Source organism: Cryptomeria japonica, chromosome 1, assembly GCF_030272615.1.
Source record: "Cryptomeria japonica chromosome 1, Sugi_1.0, whole genome shotgun sequence".
Classification (NCBI taxonomy): Eukaryota; Viridiplantae; Streptophyta; class Pinopsida; order Cupressales; family Cupressaceae; genus Cryptomeria; species Cryptomeria japonica.
Window position 1 is genome coordinate 666,149,709 of NC_081405.1, and position 19,799 is coordinate 666,169,507.

Below are 19,799 nucleotides of genomic sequence, written 5' to 3' on the forward strand. Positions count from 1 at the left end.
ATTTCATTGAATTATGGGTAGTCATCATCACCAATAACAACTTTAAAGTCACAACTATTGATATAATGTTATAAAAAAATTAGACATTAAATTAATAACAAATGTAGGTATTAAATTAACATCTTCTATCACAACTATTAGAATAGAATGCACCTGAAGTACTAGATCCTCTACCCTAATCCACACAATATGATTTATAGGGTCCAATATAAATGTTTCTCCTCTCCCCTAATCCACACAATATGATTTCTTGGGTCCAATATAAATGTTTCTAGTGATAAATTTACCTAAACCTATTAAAAAGTTAAGAGCTACTAACTTTTAACATTACATTAATGTTAAAAATTGAGAAATTTATATAGCATACCTTTTTTTTTCTTTTTTTTGAAAAGTGTGCTTTAATATCTAAATATGAAAATCAGTCCGTATCACGGAGAAAGCAAAATGAATTCAAGCATACATAAGCTGAACCTTCGACACCGAGTTAATTCTTCGGCCATATTGTCGACGGAAGCCTAATATCAGCATTCGAGACCTGTTTAGACTACAATGGAGTACAGAAAGATCAAAGATCAGGTGCCATTGTTTTACCCTTTTTCAAATTGTCATTTTTGTCACTATGTTCTATTGTTTACGCTGCAAAATCCTATGTGGGTCAGTAGCTATAATTCTTTTTATTGAAAACTATCATTTGGGTGCTAAATTTGTGATTTTTAACAATCCAAAGCACTTTCTGGTCCATTTTCAAAGTTTCAATGCAGTATGCCTGTTGTGTAACCGTGTTTTACAGAGATCTTTTGTCGGAAAATATTGTTTTTCTATTTTCTCTGTGGAAGTTTGCTGAGCAGTCTGCTTTGAGATGCTCTAAGCATTTTTAGGTGCAAATAGATCCAAAAACTTTAGTTCTATTGCTTATTCGCAATGCAGAATTGTGCTCTGAGCATTCTATTTAAATTCCCAGGGAACCCAATTCCATGCTTTTGCCTACAGAAATTTGCTATGGAGTACGAGGATTTGAGGCATGCTTGTAGATCCCAGGGCTTTGATGACTAAATTACGTATTTAGCTAAATGGTTAATGTGCATCTTCTCAATTCAATATACTAAAGGCGTTAATACTTAATACTTTTCATTCTCCATTGGAGGATCCTCTTCTGCAGGGCAATTATTGATTAAGCTTGAGATTTAAAAATTTCACACCGCAACCATTTTGTGCATCGTGAAATTCTAAAGCAATTAAGATAACCCTTTTTAATGAATCAGTTTTGAGACTTTTTTTGGCTTGGTAAATAGATAACAAATATTCCTTGGTCTTTTAGTGCATGGGAGATGCTTGGCTTAGAAGTATGGAGTGCATCAGCATTTTTTATTGCACAGAAAGCACGTCATCTTTATTGCTGGACAATGAGAAATTTTTTTTGCTTTTCACAAGAGAGTGTAGTGTGTATATTCGAAAGTAGTGTAGACATCTCTACTCTTATAGACGGATCTATATGAAAGCACTTGGAGAAACAGCCCAAGAAATCAGAAAGCACAAACACAAATCAAGAAACACATTTTTTCCTAACTATCTGTTATGTGCATATAGGATCTATCCCAGTGTTCGACGGAAACGCGTTTCCCCCCTCCAGGCCCAAGTCCCCCCGTCCCCGAAACCCGTCCCTGAAACTTTTTCCCTTTGTCCCCACGTCCCCGAAGCCCGTCCCCCTGTCTCCCCGTCCGCAACGGCCGTGGAACAATGAGATTCTATCCTGATAAAAATTCTTAACTGGTATGTTTCCACTGGTAAGTATCCAATACACCAGAGTTGTAGTTCCTCATATAGAAAAGTACTGCCATGTCTGGGCCATATTGAAATAGTAATTATCTCATCAACATCCAATCAGCACCTAGAATGTCTGCTTACAGCGTGTAAAAAACTGTCCAAATCTAGATTTTGGACAAACCATTTATATCTTTATAATATATTCTCATTTTTATTATGAATAGAGATTGAGATCCGTTAGAGACTTTAATTGTGCAGAAGTTATACATTTGATTCAAGAATTGAGAACATTATTATCAAATTGAATTTGAAATATGAGCAATATAAGACTTTTCAGGGTAGGGTTAAAATGCTCTAGCAAAGTAAGATGGATTTTAATAATAATAGCATTAACCTAAATAAAATGAAAACCTAGAAAACAAAGAAGAGCACTAGAGTTCAAAATTGCACCACTGTCAGATAAATGTATCTCCTACAGCCATTTGTCATTATAATGAAAAATAACACATTGGAATTGTAGCTCTTAAAGGATATTCCGAGAAATAAGCATATAAGATTTAACATCTTGAGCAGACGTAAATACAATAACCTGCTGCATGTATTGCTTTCTAAATGTATGTCCGTGTTTAGTTGTAATTTGTAAATTTTATATGGGCATATCCACTACTGTAGTGGGACTTTGAAAAGCTGCCATGTAAATATCTGTATTGTAGTATCCTTTACATCCACATCTACCTTTTGCCATTTGTTTCATCTACTCCATGAGAGTCTTGATATTCTCCAGGATAAAATCTGGATTTCCTTGTGTACTGAATATATGTGTATGCATTGGAAAAGTCAGTTTTTACTGATCTGAGATATTCATTTTATAATAGTATTCTCAAAAGATACTAAATGCTGGATGTAGTTGAATTTATTATTTGACAGTGCTTCTATTTGTCTTAAGTCTGAAAATAGTATTATAATTGTCAAGTACTTTTCTTTGGCCATTGAAAATGTCTCTGTACAATTCTGCTTCCTGGAAACAAGAGACACTCTGTAAATGTGAAGCCCCCATAGAGTTCTAGGTCTTAGTTGATTATACTTTACCTTTGGAATCATGAGCATATGTAGTATCTTATGATTTGTAAACCCACTAGTCACTGAACCAAACATGGTTGTTTTGCATAAAGGAGTGAATTTCATAACGGTTGCCTTTTCTATCTCAGGATAAGGAGGAGAATGTAGCAGATATTGAAGATCCACACCCTAAATCTGGCTCTGGTGGTATGTTAATGCTGGGCTGAAACTCCTATAGAAGCTCATAGCTGCCAGCAACCTTTTTCTATGTTGGCAATATTTTTCAAAGGATAGTCTTAGATATAGGAGCTTGGTACTAAAGACTATATTCAATATATGTATGTTTGTACATGTTCAGCAGGTATTGTAGATAAGCCAAAAATTGGCATTCAAGAAGGATCAGAATGGAAACGCAAGTAAGCCATTTGAATTAGCAATTCTACTGATTTCATGTTTTTAATATTGCTAACTAACCTTTTCGTTTCTGTTTATGAAAGTTCAGGTCTCTTGTGACAATTGCATTGACTGTGCTTACTAGTTCACAAGGGATCCTTATTGCATGGTCAAAACGAGCTGGAAAGTATGACTACAGTATCACAACGGCAAATTTTTTGGTGGGCATACAATGTGATTGTGATGTTGTATACACGAAAAGATTTTCCCTTTGATTGAATTGTTTGTTTCCAGTACATTGATTCTTCTCAGTTATTACTGCAGATTGAAATGTATCTATCATTTATAGTTGGACATTTATTTTGTTTAATGATATGGATATTCATTTTGTTTGCTGAAATATTGAATATTTACGTCAATAAAACTATATATTTTGCAGGTGGAGACACTAAAGTGTGCATTATCATTGATTGCTCTCACTCGAACATGGGAAAGAGAAGGCATCACAGAGGATAACAAGTAATATTGACAGGCCTGTTTGACTGGTAATTTCTTAAAGTGATGTTTATTTGGATGAGGTACAATTAACAAATAAGATAGTGAACAATGCCAAGTAAGACAGATTATTTTGTCAAACATGTTCTCAAGTCCTGTGAATATAACCCCAAAGTAGCCATAACAAACAATTAATAACCCTCAGTCTCACAGAAAACAAAAAAGACAAACAACGGAATCAGTGTTTCACTAGAATATGCCCCCGGGCCTGGGTGATGTCCTTGTTGGCCAGGTGACTTGGAGATTTGGAAGGGACACCCCTCTTTTGGACTGGACAGACTGCTCCATTTGGTGCATGAAAATAAAAAGGTAACTTTTTAATGGATAAAATTGTTAAAAACCTTGAAAAATTTAAAAGGTGGAGGATTATCCATTGCTAATCCAGCACATTGCCAAAGTTCGGATAAATATTTGTAGTCCTTGGAACCCTATCTCTACATCCTAACAATTGATTGACACAACTCGAGGTTTGAAAGTCTCTGAAAATGCTTTAAAACTCCACCTGGAGCACCAGAAGTGGCAGAAAGAAACACATAAATCTTTGATTCCCTTGTTGTTTGTTTCCCTTGGGTGCTTCCTTGTGTTAAGTTCTTTCAAAATTCTGTGATCAAAATAGAAGAGATGGAGATATGATCTGAAAGTTGTATTTTATCTGCTATAGCGTGTTTTAAAGATGCACCACACTTATCAATTTCGGTGTGTACATCCTCCTCAATGTAAGCATGCTATATAAGTGGATGAGGGGTTACATAGTGAAGAGATATGTCTTCCCACGTGGGAAGACACATCTCTTCCCTACGTACCTCTCACCACAGTATATAAACTAGTCACCATTTACTTACCCAATCGGAAGGAGTGCAACTTGTTTGAGAATCGCTTTACCACCCGATACCATGAACGGTGTAACCGTTGGTCAAACATGATAAGTTAACTTTGGTTTTATTTATCATTAGTTAACTTTAACATATTAGTATATGTAATCAAATATATATATATATATATATATATATATATATATCGGAAGCATGAAATAGTACGACCAATGTTACAAAATTAACACTCCCTCTTAACTAGGGAGGACACATTTCATGTTAGAGAAAACATCACAATTCATCCATTGATTGTGAAGAGAGGAGATATCACACCATAGTGATATTCAGAGATATGGTTCAACAATGAATATCAAGTCTCATGATACTCACCATAACTCATAGTTATCAAGTAAGGTATGTGCACTGGCATCAAGTCACATGATGCCTACCATACTGATAATGATTTCATGGCGTGTCCACGAATATTATGTTCATAATATTCACCATGAAGATCTCTATCATAATTATGGTTTATTTAATGATATCAGCCAACAGATATCTACCATAATGTCTCAGAGATATATATACTATCATGACATGTCCACAGATATCAAGTCACATGATATCCATCAAGATAGTTAAACTGATAATTGTAAAATCGTCACTTTACAATATCAATTTGAAACAAGTGTTCATTATTGAAAAGTCGTCACTCTTCAATAATGTTCACAGAAGGCCCAACAGTCATGGAGTCACACACATGACAAATAAAAGAGTTTACACACTAAACATCTTTAAATATATTAGTATATCAGAATAAATGAGACTCTATCTCAAAATTAAATAACATTTTCAACCATACCAAGTTTATCTCTAAAGTGTTCAATCTTGATCCTGGAGAGAGGCTTGGTAAGAACGTCTGCAAGCTGATCACCTGTGCTAATATAATTTAGTTGGATCACATTCCTTTCCACCATATCTCGAACATAGTGATAAGGAATCTCAATGTGTTTAGACCTGTCATGAAATACTGGATTCATTGAAAGCTTGATGCAACTCTGATTGTCACAGTAGATGACAGTAGGATTTAAGCGCTGACCAAACAGTCCTACAAGCAATTTCCGGAGCCATACAACTTCTCTTGCTCCCATGGAGGCTGCAATGTATTCAACTTTTGTAGAACTCTGAGCAACTGAAGACTGTTTTCTACATATCCATGAGATCATTCCTGATCCTAAACTAAAGCAACATCCTGATGTGCTTTCCCTGTCAACTATGCTTCTCAGAATTTGCTTTGCAGCAACAAGATGTATTTCCCTGGGTTCACACATGAACTGACTTAGTGCATTTACATCATAACATATATGAAGTCTTGTGTTTACCAAATACATCAGAGATCCAATAATCTGTCTGTAGAGTGTAGGATCTGCAAATTCTGATTCTGCAGCTGTTTCCTTTAGCTTGTGCAAATTTGTCTCCATAGGTGTGGTCATGGATCTACAATCCAACATTCTAAATCTCTTGAGTATATCAATGGTGTATTTTCCTTGATTAAGGATTATACCATTTGCCTGCTGCCAAACTTCCAATCCAAGGAAGTAGTGAAGAATTCCTAAATCTTTCATATCAAACTCAGAGGCTAATTCTTTCTTACATCGAGAAATACAATTATGCTCTCGTGATTAGTAGATCATCAACATAAAGAATAAGAATTAATAATTCACCATTGATTACCTTGTAGTAGAGATTTGGATCTGCTTCATTCTTGAAAAACCCTATTTCCAAGAGATAGTGATCAATTCTTTCATACCATGCTCTGGGGGCTTGTTTCAGTCCATAAAGAGCCTTCTTTAATCTGCAGACATGTGATTCAGCCTTATGAATCACAAAACCTTCAGGTTGCTCCAAATAAACTTCTTCTTCAATCTTACCATTCAGAAAAGCAGTCTTGACATCCACTTGATGGACTTTCCATCCTTTAGATGCCGCAATAGCCAAAACTGCTCAGACAGAAGTGTATTTGGCAACAGGAGGAAATGTCTCTTCATAGTCAATACCTTCTTTCTGTGAGAAACCTCTGGCAAGAAACCTTGCTTTGTGCTTCTCAATGCTGCCATCTGCTGCATGTTTGATTTTGAAGAGCCATTTAGAAGATACCACATATTTGCCTTTAGGCCCAGGCACGATATCCCAGACATCATTTTTCAGAATTGACTGATACTCTTCTGACATAGCATCTTTCCAAATTTGATGCTTGAGCGCATCTCCAACATAGGAAGGTTCTGCATCAATGATCTCACTCATCAAGGCAGTATAACTGGAAAATAGGTTAGGTCTCTTACTTTCTTTGAAGGTCCCCTTTCGAGCAGCATAATTTTCAGCTTCTTGAAGCATCTTTTTAGCCCAAAATGGTCTCTTCCTAGTTTCGGGATAATTTTCTTCTAAAGGTAAGCCTTGAACTTCATGCTCGGCATCTTCAGGGGTCTCCCTCTGAATCTCAGGGGTGGAATCCTCATCCAAGCTTGTAGGAGGATCTTGGTGTTCTAATTCATTAGAGCTTTTGGACCTCCTGAATGCTACGTCTTCCTCAAAGATGACATTTCTGCTTAGTTCAATTCGTCTTTGACCAGGTATGTATATTCCGTAGGCTTTAGAGGTTTCAGTGTACCCAACAAATACTCCTTTCTTTCTAGAAGGTTCTAACTTTGACCTCTTTTCTTTGGGGACATGAATATAGACTGGACACCCAAAGATCCGGAAATGACTTATGTCAGGTTTGTTGCTAGTAAAGGCTTCTTCAGGGGTTTTATTGTCAAGAAGAGAATGAGGACATCTATTTTGAATGTACACAGCTGTCCTAGATACTTCAGCCCAAAATGAGGTTTCTATATTTTGGTCAAATAACATAGCCCTAGTAGCTTCTACTATAGTCCTATTCTTTCTTTCAGCTACCCCATTTTGTTGTGGGTTATAAGGTACAGTTAACTCCCTCTTAATCCCAACATTTATACAATAATCTTTAAACATATCAGAAGTGTATTCCCCCCCATTGTCTGTTCTTAAGGTTATGATTTTCTTACCTGTCATATTTTCTGCAAGAGCTTTGAATTCCTTAAATTTAGAAAGGATTTCTTCAAACTCTTTGTACCTCAGAAAATATATCCACGTCTTCCTAGAATAATCATCTACAAATATTACATAATATAAAAATCACCCTAATGAGGGTACAGACATGGGTCCACATAAATCAGAATGAACTAATTCTAATGCATTTTTGGATTTACTGTTGCTAGAATTAAAAGACCCTTTAGTATTCTTTCCCAAGGCACACCCTTTGCAAGCTCCTTTAGATTTTTGACTTAGCTTGGGTAAGCCGATCACCATTTTCTCTATCTTAGGTAGGGCATGGAAATGAAGGTGCCCTAATCTTTTGTGCCAAAGTTCATTCGAATCTGTAGTCTCATGAATCAAGGCTAGAGGTGGAGTGGTGCAAAGTCTGTAGAGGCTCCCTTGTCTTACTCCAATGGTGTGGGCTTTCTTGATGGTGGAGTTCTTTGGCCAAGCAAGTACCTTTCCTTCCATAAACGTTAATCTGTAACCCTTATCTTCAAGTGCAGAAACTGAGACAAGGTTTCTCTTTATACCAGGTACAAATAGAACTCCATTCAGTTGTAGGGATATCCCTGACTTTAGGTTGATATTGCAGGTTCCTATTCCCATAACTGGATAATTTGAGTCATCACCAATTGTCACTTCTTCATTTGAACTTTCCACAAGTGTATCTATGTGCTCACGAAATCTAGTGATGTGTCGAGATGCTTCGCTGTCAATCACCCATGTGTTGAAACTGGAGGTGACTTGACTAGAGAGGGTTGAGTAGAAGACTAGCTTCTCAGAATTACTCCCTTTCTTAATTTCTACCATTGAAGCTTGTTGTTTGATCTTGTCTGGACACTTCATTGCATAGTGCCCATATTGGTCACATCTGAAACATTGTACTTCATAAATGTCTCTCTTCTTCTTTGAAGACCTCTTCCCATTTGAGCTGTTGTCCCTCTTTCTCTTAAAGTTCTTCTCCTTTCCTTTCTTTGTCGGAGCGAGATTTTTGTTTCAGGTCATTACTACCTCCAGACGATATGCCAATCGAATCAGACAACGTCTGGAAGCTTCCGTTAACAGATCCGTGTATTCCGACAAGACTGCAGTTTCCAATTCTTCCAAACCATCAATGCCTGACCAGGAAGAGGAACACTATTCCATGCCCTAATCCAATCCTTCTAGCCGAGCTTTGAAGGAACCCCGCTACAATTATATGGACTCACTTACTTACTTTATTATAGGATACACCAGTAGCATAAGTCGATCCATGTTTTCCAGCATATCCATCAGTAGAGGTCACAGCTGATCTTTACCCGCTCTTAGCTTGAACCTGTCGCCCTACAATTCTATGGGGGCCAAGGAAAGGAATGGATATCGGAACTAAACGGCTACTCTAGAAAAGAATAAGACAGATCAATACCCAGCAGCATAAGTAGCACCTATTGAACCAGCAAAGTCAGCATCATATCCAGCCACATACGAAGGGAGTATAAGTCATAAGGCGAGGGAACAGAAGGGATAAGCCTGGGAACATAATAAAATCATATAGTCTCTTCAGGATAGGTATAATATAGAATATAGTAAGGATGGTTAAATATCATATAATAAGGGGTTTAAGCAGAAGATTAAGCGACAAGCCGGCAATTAGAAGGCCTCTCAAAAAGCTTGAAGGGTGACTACCATTATTAGCTAGCAGCAGTTGATTATTCTATTAACTGAGTGACAGGAGCAGCGGAGCCAGCATTTCTCGCACCAGTTCTTTTTATTTAGAAAGGTGCATATATACAGATCCAATTGGAGATCAATCATATCCACCAGCAGCTTCAGTAGTTGTTGACCTTGAACCAGTAGTTTCTCCTGTCCCGGTACCAGTCTCGCAGCATATAAGAAAGATAGGTACGAAACTCAAAAAGCAAGGGCAAGTACCGGGGATGGGAAACTATTCTACATGAACATGGCGCCCTACTGGGGGTGGGCCCCTACTATTCTATGGCTTTTTTATCGCGGATGGATGGGGAATCTGTATCTATTAAGCTGGCATATGGGAGGGTTGGAAGAGGCAGTGGACCGGTGAGGAAGCAGCCTCGGAGCCGTCACAAGATACCTACCCGTGCCCGAGTTTTCAAGCTCACACGTTTCATTTTTACGCTCATGCTTGGGTGTTTTTACCTTATCTTTCACGAATGTCTTCATTACCATTGTTTTGTTTTATTCCTCTTGTGACAAGCCGAGATTCCTCTTGAATGCAATCGGTTTTCAATCTATCAAACTTAGGAAATTTAGAACGAGCATTGATTCCTTGAATGAACGATTCCCATGAGGAAGTTCATTTAGGGCCATCATAGCAAGTTCTTTGTTGTCTACTAGATGTCCAATAGTGGATAGTTGATCCCTAAGCTGAGCGATCCTCAAGAAATAGGATGTAACTGTTTCTCCTTTATTCATCTTTATATGGTGTAGTTGATTCTTTAGAGTGAGAGCCCTGCTAGTGTTGTTGATTTCATAAATGTCAGCTAGTGCTTTTAACATCTGAAAAGCTGTCTCATATTTAGAAATAACTAGTACAATGTGGTCTCTTACTGAATCCACAATTATCTTAAGGGTCTTCTCACTGTCCTTGCTCCACTAAATTTTCTCTATATCATCAGAGGGTTCAGGAATTTCACTTTTGACATGATAGTCAATTTTATTTTCTTTCAAAACAAGCATGATCCTAAATTTCCAAGATACAAAATTTGATCCTCCATCTAATCTATCTTCAAACCTAACTCCGATTGCCATTAGGATTATGGGAATGTGATCTTAGTAAGAGCCTAGTGAAAGTTTATGAGATCGTTACAAAATTTCAATATGATCTTCCTTAACTTCGCTCTGATACCATGTTAAGTTCTTTCAAAATTCTGTGATCAAAATAGAAGAGATGGAGATATGATCCGAAAGTTGTATTTTATCTGCTATAGCGTGTTTTAAAGATGCACCACACTTATCAATTTCGGTGTGTACGTCCTCCTCAATGTAAGCATGCTATATAAGTGGATGAGGGGTTACGTAGTGAAGAGATATGTCTTCCCACGTGGGAAGACACATCTCTTCCCTACGTACCTCTCACCACAGTATATAAACTAGTCACCGTTTACGTACCCGATCGGAAGGAGTGCAACTTGTTTGAGAATCGCTTTACCACCCGATACCATGAACGGTGTAACCGTTGGTCAAACGCGATAAGTTAACTTTGGTTTTATTTATCATTAGTTAACGTTAACATATTAGTATATGTAATCAAATTAATATATATATATATATATATATATATATATATATATATATATATATATATATATATATATATATATATATATATATATATATATATATATATTGGAAGCATGAAATAGTACGACCGACGTTACAAAATTAACACCTTGTTTGCTACAAAGTCAGTAATGACTAACCTGGGCTGAAAGGTTTCATTCAAGTTGTCTATTTCCTTATGTAATATTCTTAGCTTGCTTCAATCTCATAAAATATTTGTTGAAAAAGTGCAGTTTCTTGTTCTCCTTAAATAGCACTTGTTGATCTTCAATTTTATCAGCTGATAGGGTCTTACTGTGAGCCTACAAGTCCAAAAACTGCTGGTTACTTTGTCTCACGCTGGGTAATTTTTTTCAATTGCTGGATTTTTACTTTCCAGCAGATGAGCTAAGAAAATTTATATGAAAAGACATATCTCAATCCAGCAGATAGGAAGATGAATACATTTCTAACAAAAATACTAGGCATGAGCATCTGATACTATATATTCGATTCATATGTCTCTTGGTTTTTCATTATAATTTTAAAGTGAACCACATCAGAATTGCTGATAATTTAGGAAAAGGCTACAATATTATTGGAAACTTCCAGTGTGATGATCTCATAATTTAATAACTGGAAGATTCAGTATATTTTCATTAGTTACCATGCCATAATTAGGCATGGGTGTCTTAAATTTTTATTGCTAGCTCCCACAAATATACCATGAAATATAAACTCCTATAAAACCAATCTTTTGCATTAAGGTTTGGAGTAATTAGTCCCATCAAATTGTTTCAGTATTATGTGATCTTGTTTTAGATCAATAAATATTTGTAGCACTTCATTTAATCATCACGGACCATGAAGGCTTTCTGCTATGTTAAGATGAATGATAATAGTGAGTATAGTGGTGATAATGAGAGAGGCAAAGCAGGGTATTATATGCTTACGTGGTCTTGTATGCTGTATGCACTGGGTTGCTCCTGCCAAGGTCGGCAGCCAGATGGTCTGGTGTGGGAGCTGTATGCAGCTGATCATATGGGATTCATTGGGCTTCCATTTCAAAGGGACCAGGTGCTGCTTTTCTGCCAAGTATATTTCTCATTTTATGATTTCAATTTCAATAAAATGCCGGCATCATCGAATTTGCCCCTTCTATCTGAAAATTCATCATTCTGATATGCAATCCTACAAATTGTAAGGACTTTGGATTTGCAGCTTTAATGTGTTTTCCCATACTTGTTTCCTTCATTTCATGCCATAGATTTGTAACTGTAAGTTATGATAGTTTTTGTGTCCACAAGGTTATTAGATTGCACTAGTAATCTACTCATAGTGATTGATACATACTTTCTACATGATTGTAATTGCAAAGCACCTGGTTGCAGTTAACATTGGATTGCTTGCTTTTCAGGACTACAAAAACAATAAGACTCAAGTTGCTTTTCACGTCTGTTGAGTTTTTAGGTCAGATAGGAACGTCTACATGGATTTAGTTAAATGAATGTAAATGTTTGGAAAGAGTTCAAGTGGTTGGAGTTATTCTATTTTGCATTTCACATTTAAAGATTAATGTGAAAGTCTTTATTTAGCTATTTAGTGTAATAAAGTGTAGATAATCACTAATGATTTAGACTTATCTTCCAACTCATCTTTTATAAGAGATAAGGGTTATGCTTGGAAGATTAGATTTTAATTGAATCGTATGATGAATATTTGCTGAGTATGGGCTTTAGAAAAAATAAAGTAGATTCTAATCTGTATTACAGAGTTGTTGAGTCTGATTTGCTTATTTTGGTACTCTACGTAGATGACTTTTTCAGTACAGGAGTAGAGCACCTCGTTACAGGGTGCAAATTAAATTTTTCTGCTGAGTTTGAGATGGACATCAGCTTGATGCATTAGTTTTTGGGTTTAGAGGTTTGGCAAAAACTGGAAGAGATTTTCCTTGCGTAGAGTAAGTATGCAGTAGAAATACTGAGGTGATTCTTGATGGAGGATTGGAAAACTATGACCGCACCCTATGATCACTAATCTAAAAAAGTTAGTGTTGTGACCTTTTCGCACATCGCCCCATTGCAAATGGGGACCCTTCTTTTTGCTGAATAAACCGAGTCTTTTGCAATTTGTGTCGTCTCCCGACCCTGAGGAATGAGTTATAAGGTCTTGTTGGTATAGATTCTGGCCTTTGGAAGTAATAAAGTGACTAAGTAGGGAAGGATTCTTAAGGAATATACCGCCTAGATAGGATACTGTCTTAATATTGTCATCAAGTCGAGAATTAGGGTTTTAATGTATTGAGAAATGCATTGTGCTTATTGCTTTATCCTTCAAACTTTGCATTTTGCTAACTATGAACTTGATTGATACTTGTACTTCACAACGTTTCCTTGTCTTTTTTCAAGTACATTACGGGGAGCAAGACTTTGGATGTTGAGAGGAGGACATTGTTGAGTGGGTGATATCATTGTCCAAGGAAGAGATTGCAATAATAGAACAAAGAATGCACAGTCAAAGGAATGGAATGATGGACATTGGGCTAAGTGTTAAGATCACCTTGAGAACTGATATAAGGGAATGAAAGAGAATCAGCCAAATTTTGGCCAAGTTTGGAAGCAAGTATTGTCTATTTTAGGGTTTTTATCCTTTAGACTTAAAAAGGAAGTCTGTAACTTTGAGCATAGTGAAATTTGAGGCTAAGTATATCGAAGGAGAATCCTTCAAGGAAGCCACCAATGAAATTTGAGCATTTTCTGAGAACTTTCTATTTTTAGCAGTGTCTATTTTTAGAAAGTTTCATTCTGTCCCCGATTGACCTAATTTTGAGTTTGAACCAAACTTTCTGTTTCAAAGGGCCTACCAATAAAATTTGAGAGTTTTTCGAGAACTTTCTATTTTTAGAAAGTTTCACAGTGGGGCCTTGATTGGCCTAATTTTGCGTTTGGACAAAACTTTGTATTTTTAGCAGTTTCATGAGAACGTTGACTGTAAGTGGAGCAGATATCTAGATTCAAGTCTTGTAGAACAAAGATGAAATGCAGAGCATAAAAAAGTGAGTGCAAAAGGAAAAATCCTCCTCTAGGTCAGGAGTGGAAATTCTCATTGAAGGAGGAATTTGGTGAAAAGGAAAAGTCCTCCTCCAGCCTAAAAGTGCACTCAGAAGTGGAAGTTTGCATCGAAGGAGGAATTTAAGAAAAGGAAAAATCCTCCTCTAGCCCAAAAGTGTGCTTAGGAGTGGAAATTCTCATCGAAGGAGGAATTTGGCGAAAAGGAAAAATCCTCTAGCCCAAAAGTGCGCCTAAGAGTGGAAAATCCACTTTGAGGACAAATTTTCAGCAAGGACAAAAATCCTTCTCCCTAGCAAAAGTGTGCCCAGGAGTGGAAAATCCACTCCAAGGAGGAATTTTCCCAAAATCAAAAAAATCCTTCATTGCCACTCCAAAGGCGCCCAAGTCTTGGAAATGGAAAAAAAATGACTATGGGAAAATTCCTTCTTCCCCCTCCAAGTGCACCCAAGCATTCATGAAGTCATAGAAATTGAAAATTTGGCTAAGTGTTTGAAAATGCTTCCTCCAAGCCTATCATGTGCTCAAGCATTCCAGAAGGTATGGAAACTCAAAATGTGACCAAGTGTTGGAAACATCCTCCATGCCATCCCATGTGCGCCCAAGCATTCTCAAGGCATGGAAACTCAAAAATTTGACTTAGTACAGAGAAATTCCTTCTCCAAGCTCCAAATGCGCCCATCTCCCAAATGTCAGAAAATGATAAAACATCAGGGATTCATTTATCCAATCCAAAGGTAACATTAGGATATCAAGAGGCATGGAGGTCCAAGATGAGCAGATCCAATTTATGACATACAAGTTCAAGAAGAAATCCAGTCTCAGCAAGTTCATGGAGGAAGAATTCTTGTTCTAAACGTCGAGGAGGACATTCAAAATCCAAACATTCAAGTTTCAAGGCAATCTAGTTCTAGACCCCAAGGTTCACTTCAAAGATCAAAGTTCAAGTGCAAATGTAGAAGGAAGAATTTTCTCTGGAAATCCAAAATCAAAGGTTATAAAGTTCAAGTGTGAAAGATTTCAAGAACGACAGAATCTTCGATAGGAGAGTCCAATCCATTCCAAGAAGGTTATTTCCCGAATCCAAGTATGTGGAAAGGAGGGGTGATTAGGGAAAAGGAAGCATATGACTTCTGCAGATGGTATTGCGTAGTGATATTAGGAAAGGAAGCCTTTGAGAAATCAAATGAAGAATCAACTCGGCTAAGGAGGATACTCAAAGAAACTCAGATGGAAATCCTCTCCTCGATGAAGGATTTGTTTGCGCAAGAAATGAGATAAGGAAATGACTACAGATAATTTGAAGAGCAAGGTCAAGGAACATGAGTTCTTTCTCAAGGAGTCACCTGGACGACATATCCATATTCGTCAATTTCATGAACAGGATTCAGGTACTCAAGCTAGCATGGGAGAAGACTCTTAGTCAGTGTGAGAAGGATACACCAACCATGGAGTACAAGCATGAGACTTCTCCAAGTGTCTTTGTAGATGAACTCGAGATAGTGATGTCTAGGTTCATTGAATTCACCAACAAAGAGAGAGATAAGGGATGCTTACTTCTAGATGATGAGTTGTTTGATGCTTAGTTGACATCTAGTTATTGGTTCTTTACTCTAGTTCTTTTTGCATAAAAGGTGGTCATTTACTTTGAAACCCTAATTAGGGTTTGCTCTCATTGCCTTTTGAAGGCTTATATAAAGGGATTTACCCCCCTCATTTGTAAGGAGTGATATTATGAAATTGTTGCTGAAAGACTACTAGGATAATAATAATTGATTCATTGATTCTTTGGTGAATATTTATGTTGTCTTGAAGTTGCATGGCTTCCTATCCTTAAAAAAATAGAATAGAATTTGTTTCTTTCGAAGTTCTTTAGTGAATGAAAGATCTGATAGTGTTGATTAGTGGTGAAATTCTTTTTTTCATACCTTTGATGAATAGATGATTTCTTTTCATTGTGTAAGGTTAGTCTAAGCTTGTTTTTGTGGATGTTTAACTTCTATCCTTAGATAAGTATTGTTCATTCTGATGGTAATTATTCAAGGTATGAAAATCATAAGCACAACCTTTGAAGATTGCACCCACTTTGTCTAGTTGTTTCTTTTGGCGAACCTAAGTGTGGTTTGATTTCACTCGATCATTCTCCGTCTCTTGAATTCTTAGGAGTATAGTAGAATTCCTAACCCAATCCTTTTTTCCATTTTTTTGAATTTCATGATCCAAAATCCAAAGAAGAGAACCTTCATTGCTATATCTTCTGTACCATACATTCTTGGAGAGTGCATCATTCCAAGTCCTTATTATGATCAAAGAACAACAAAAGCACAAGTCACCCTTGGATTACCAACACACATCATACCAAACGAGCTATATCCATCATAAAATTGCAAGTTCGCATAGGAACCTTGGAATCACTTTTATGAACTTTTGCAATCTTAGCATAAAAGGTGATTTTGCTCAAGAGAGGATAAAGTGTCTTTGGCATTTTTATTCTGTGTTGGTGTGGTCATAAAACACCCATCAACAGGTAGCAACTTCAGATTCAGAGGTGATTGATCCCATGTTGTACAGGAAACTGATAGGTTCCTTGATGTTTTTGGTTGACTCCAGACTAGACATCCGTTTTATAGTGAATACCTTGAGTCAATTCATGGTGAAGCCAAATAAGGAGCATTGAGTAACAACAAAACATGTGCTCAGATATTTGAAGGGCGTAGGTGGAGTATGGTCTAAGATATCTTGGAGATGGTAGAGCAAAAGTCTTTTATTTAGCTAATTAAGTCTAATAAAGTGTAGATGAATACTAGTGATTTAGTCATTTAGACTTATCTTCCATCTCATCATGGTAATTGATAAGGATGCTTTTTGTAGGTAAAACTGATTTGGTGGAAGATTAGATTTTTAGCTAAATAAATATAAAGATAGGAGTAAGATAGAAGATTGATATTCAGAATGTCTTTTGAAGGAATGAAAGGTTAAGTTTTTCTAAGGGCGTAAAAAATGATTGTAACATACTAGAACAACATAGTACATGTTGGAGTTTTCAAATGGGAAGAGCGGGAGGAGCGAGGGTTTTTGCAGGGGGATGCAGTGAGGTCGGTGAGGATCGAGCAAGGGTTATTAGTTATTTGGTCCATAGTAATTAATAATGTTAGTGCATTTAATAATTGTTGCGGGTAGTTGGATGTTGTTTATCTCTATTGGCCTTCTCTTTGCCTTTATAAGCAAGGTATGTGTACATTTTATGTATCGCTCAATCTCAATTCATCTATCTCTCATTGATGAAAGAGCTTCGCTTCTCTTGTTTGTGAAGGTGTGTTTGCAGTTTGTGCTCCTGGGTTTGGTGTCCATCACCAACAGATATGTGGCAGGATACATCAGCTACATATGTCACTATCTCCCACACTTGGGTAGTTGAGTTACACACCCTCTTTTGGCTTTTTCTGCCACCTCTCATAACCACTCTTCTGTCTTTACTTGAGTAGGTTATGGGGTAGTTGGGTTGCACATCCACTTTTGGCTTTATGTGCCACCTCTCATAACCACTATTTTGTTTTTACCATAGTCCCCTATAATAAAAACACAATTTTCTCCTCCTAAGATCATTCAATTGTTCGCTGTCCAACCTTTTTGAATCACTTCGTGACCAATGTGATTCCTTTTTGAAATTCTTTTTGTCCTTGTCCTTCTTTTGTAGGAAATCCTTGGATTGACATTTGGTCCTTGAAGTGGTAGTCTCCATAGCTCTATCCTTTTTAATTGCTTCTTGTAGATTTGGAGGATTGAATGCTTTGATCCATCCCTTCAGAGGCTCCAATAACTCATCTATAAAAAGCACAATAAGTCTCTGAAATATTTGTCACCAAAAAAGATAATTGCTGAAAATTAGCAACATATGCATCTACTGTGTCCCTTTGATTCAGCTGCACTAATTCCTTAAAATGTAGTTCTAGATCCTTCTTGTCAAATCGCTCAATTAACCTCTCAGTGAACATTGCATAGGGTGTGATCTTTGCATGACCCATGTGATCATACTGTGATGCCACCACTCATGAGCAATCCCGTCTAAGTGCAAGGTAACATATTTTATGGACTCTTTTCTTTAGGCATAGGGTTAAGATTGAAATAGGTGTCCACTTTTTGGATCCATGCTCTTGCTGAAGTCTTTTTGGATCCATCAAAGTATGGTAAGCTAAGTTTCCCAACCAACTTGTGCAAGTACTATGTTGTTTCCTATTGCCTTTGTTAGGCATATGTCTCATCCTAACATCCATATAATCCCTTAGGGATATATCATGCTGAAAATCAGGTCCTGCAACAAGCCAATCCTGTCTAAGCTCCTCTTGTAATTCAACCAGTGTAAAATCATTCCCTACTGGAGGTTCCACTATGGGTGGAAAAACGGGCACGAGATGTCTAGCTAAAGTTGCTCTATGGGATTAGAAGCCTTGCGTTGATCCTCTTCATCTCTCTACTCATTATTTCCTCGATTATCGACCCCTATCTAAGCTACTGCATCAACCAATTGTGCAATTCGCTGATTGGTTTGCTCTTGACTTCTAAGCAAAGCATCCAGGAGTGCTGTTCAATCTGGTTCCTGGTTACCTATTTCACCTCTTTCACCCATGTTCCTGAATGTGATGATTACTGAGAATGATTCTGAGTGTTGTTCCTTTGGATCTGAATGCCACTGTTCCCAAAAATCTTCCTCCAGTTTCTTTAGTCTTTTCTGGTATCTTCTTTCTTTGTCACTAATGCTCATAGAAGCTCATTAACCCACTGGATGGCAGGAAAACTGTGCTCTGATACAACTGTAGTATGCTGCCCTGTTGTTCTTTTGATTAAATATACTATTTTATTTTTTTTGGTGTGATCTTTCAGACTAAACAGAAGGTGCAAAAGGAATTTGTTTGTTGACGAATCAGCATGAAAGAACAATAATTCACAGCAATAACAAATTCTGAAATAACAGGCAATTTAGGAGCAGAATTTTCCAGATTTGGATTCTGATCAAAATAATGGTTTTTTCATCAATACAACAGCGACCCAGTTCATCAAAAACCCTTACATATCAAAGCCAAACATACTAAGAAAATTTAATGGACTGGGAACTACTACTGGAATAAAAATCAGGCCTTCAAACTCTCAGATCTGGGTGCCACACCTTCAATTTTGAGTGCCAATTGCCAATGGAGTGACGGAAGGATGTCTGCAACCCCTAACTCCCCAATTTTTCTGATCAAGCCCTTCAAAACCTGACCAATCAGCTTCTGTAAATTTGCAATAGCTTTGTTATTGAATGAATTGTTTATTTTGTTGAATCCACGTGTTGCCTTTAGGATAATAATCTCAGATCTCCCAGACTGTATCTCTCAACAGCGTAGAAGATATTATCTGTGAGGGGTTTTGTTCACACTAACCCAGAAGAAAGCCTCTGCAGCTGAAAGCTCCAAACATGAATAACCTGAATGATTTGATCTAAGCTTCAATTGGCATCAAATAGGGCATCCACTTGCCAACCCTAACTCCCACTCTCAAAAGAGGAATAAAACACTTTATTTTACTGATATATTAAAACCCTTATGACTCCCATCTTGGACGCCACCTTTAGGCATTTTATTTTATTAACATATTAAACCCGTATGACTCCCCATCTTGGATGCCACCTTAGGTCTCTTTTATTTTTTATTTAATAAAACCTTATAAATCTTGGGTTGGGTGCTCATCCCTAGGAGTCCCCTTTTTAAAAACAACTTAT

General features: G+C 37.0%; 1 protein-coding gene across 10 annotated transcripts in view; it reads left to right on the top strand.

Annotated features, from left to right (window-relative positions):
- Nucleotides 1–419: 419 nt before the first annotated feature.
- Nucleotides 420–19,799, top strand: part of LOC131071958 (CMP-sialic acid transporter 2) — a 52,354-nt gene continuing 32,974 nt past the window's right edge. Inside the window, exons 1-6 of one of the 10 annotated variants that reach the window (XM_059221127.1) lie at nt 420–576; nt 2,973–3,030; nt 3,182–3,239; nt 3,326–3,437; nt 3,656–3,735; nt 11,976–12,050. In XM_059221127.1, the coding sequence (XP_059077110.1) occupies nt 550–576; nt 2,973–3,030; nt 3,182–3,239; nt 3,326–3,437; nt 3,656–3,735; nt 11,976–12,050 (410 nt within the window). In that variant the 5' untranslated portion in view covers nt 420–549. The other 9 variants (XM_058007937.2, XM_058007940.2, XM_058007936.2 and 6 more) reach the window with 9 other exon arrangements.